The sequence below is a fragment of the Orycteropus afer genome, unplaced genomic scaffold (assembly GCF_000298275.1).
Source record: "Orycteropus afer afer isolate SDZICR_OR568_19922 unplaced genomic scaffold, OryAfe1.0 scaffold00125, whole genome shotgun sequence".
NCBI classification, from domain to species: Eukaryota; Metazoa; Chordata; class Mammalia; order Tubulidentata; family Orycteropodidae; genus Orycteropus; species Orycteropus afer.
Window position 1 is genome coordinate 6,140,707 of NW_006921712.1, and position 1,360 is coordinate 6,142,066.

The 1,360-nt window shown below is 48.8% G+C and overlaps 1 protein-coding gene across 1 annotated transcript; it reads right to left on the minus strand.

Annotated features, from left to right (window-relative positions):
• Positions 1 to 388: 388 nt before the first annotated feature.
• LOC103200019 (glyceraldehyde-3-phosphate dehydrogenase-like) lies at positions 389 to 1,354 on the minus strand. Its single transcript, XM_007944430.1, has one exon. The coding sequence runs from the start codon at positions 1,259 to 1,261 to the stop codon at positions 389 to 391; it is 873 nt and encodes a 290-aa protein (XP_007942621.1). The 5' UTR covers positions 1,262 to 1,354.
• Between the last annotated feature and the right edge of the window lie 6 nt (positions 1,355 to 1,360).

Consider the following 1,360-nt stretch of genomic DNA (forward strand, 5'->3'; position numbering starts at 1 on the left):
GGTAGCCGGGCACCATCTAGTTCTTCTGGTCACATAGTCATATAGGCTGCAGATAGGATGGTGTACCAGTTGCTAGAACTAATTGTTTCCATGAGTTTTGGTTTTCTTCATTCTTCTTTCCTCTGGATGAGGAGAGACCCATCGTTGCATCTAGATGGCAGCTTGAGCTTTTTTTTTTTTTTTTTTTTGGTATTGTGTTTTTTTTGTAGATTAATAAAAGGTTGGGGCTTCTAAGCCCCTCCCCTTCTTTAGGGGGTCTGGATGGAAACTATAGAGGATGGGAGATTCTCAGTGTATTGGGGATGGAGTTGGGGCAAGGACTCCCCAGCAGCCAAGGGTTTCTCTCTTCCTCTAGTGCTAGTGCTGGGCCTGGTGGTCCAGGAGGCTCTTATTCCTTGGAGGCCATGTGGACCACCACCCTGTTGCTGTAGCCAAATTCATTATCATACCAGGAAATGAGTTTAACAAAGTGGTTGTTCAGGGCAATACCAGACCCAGTATCAAAGGTGAAAGATTGGGTGTCACTGTTAAAGTCACAGGAGACAACCTGGTCTTCAGTGTAGGCCATAATGCCCTTTAGGGGACCTTCTGGTGTCTGTTTCACCACCTTCTTGATGTCATCATATTTGGCGGCTTTCTCCAAATGGCAGGTCAGGTCCACAATGGACACATTGGGCATGGGGACATGGAAGGCCATGCCAGTGAGCTTCCCATTCAGCTCAGGTATGACCTTTCCCACAGCCTTGGCAGTGCCAGTAGATGCAGGGATGATGTTCTGGGCAGCCCCATGGCCATGATGCCACAGTTTCCCAGAGGGGCCATCCACACTGTTCTGGGTGGCAGTGATGGCATGGACCATGGTCATAAGTCCTTTCACAATGCCAAAGTTGTCATGGATGACCTTGGCCAAGGGGTCCAAGCAGGTGGTGGGGCAGGAGGCATTGCTGACAATCTTGAGGGAGTTGTCATACTTCTCGTGGTTCACACCCATCACAAACATGGGGGCATCGGCAGAAGGGGCAGAGATGATTATCCTTTTGGCACCAACCTTCAAGTAAGACACAGCCTTCCCCATGGTTGTGAAAATGCCAGTAGACACTACAACATATGCAGCACCAGCATCACCCCCCTTGATGTTTGTGGGATCTCGCTCTTGGAAGAAGATAATGTGCTTCCCATTGATGACAATCTTCCCATTCTCAGCCTTGATGGTACCATGGAACTTGCCATGGGTAGAATCATACTGGAACATGTAGACCATGTAGTTGAGGTCAATGAAGGGGTCATTGATGGCAACAACATCTACTTAGCCAGAGTTAAAAGCAGCCCTGGTGACCAGGCGCCCAATACGGCCAAATCC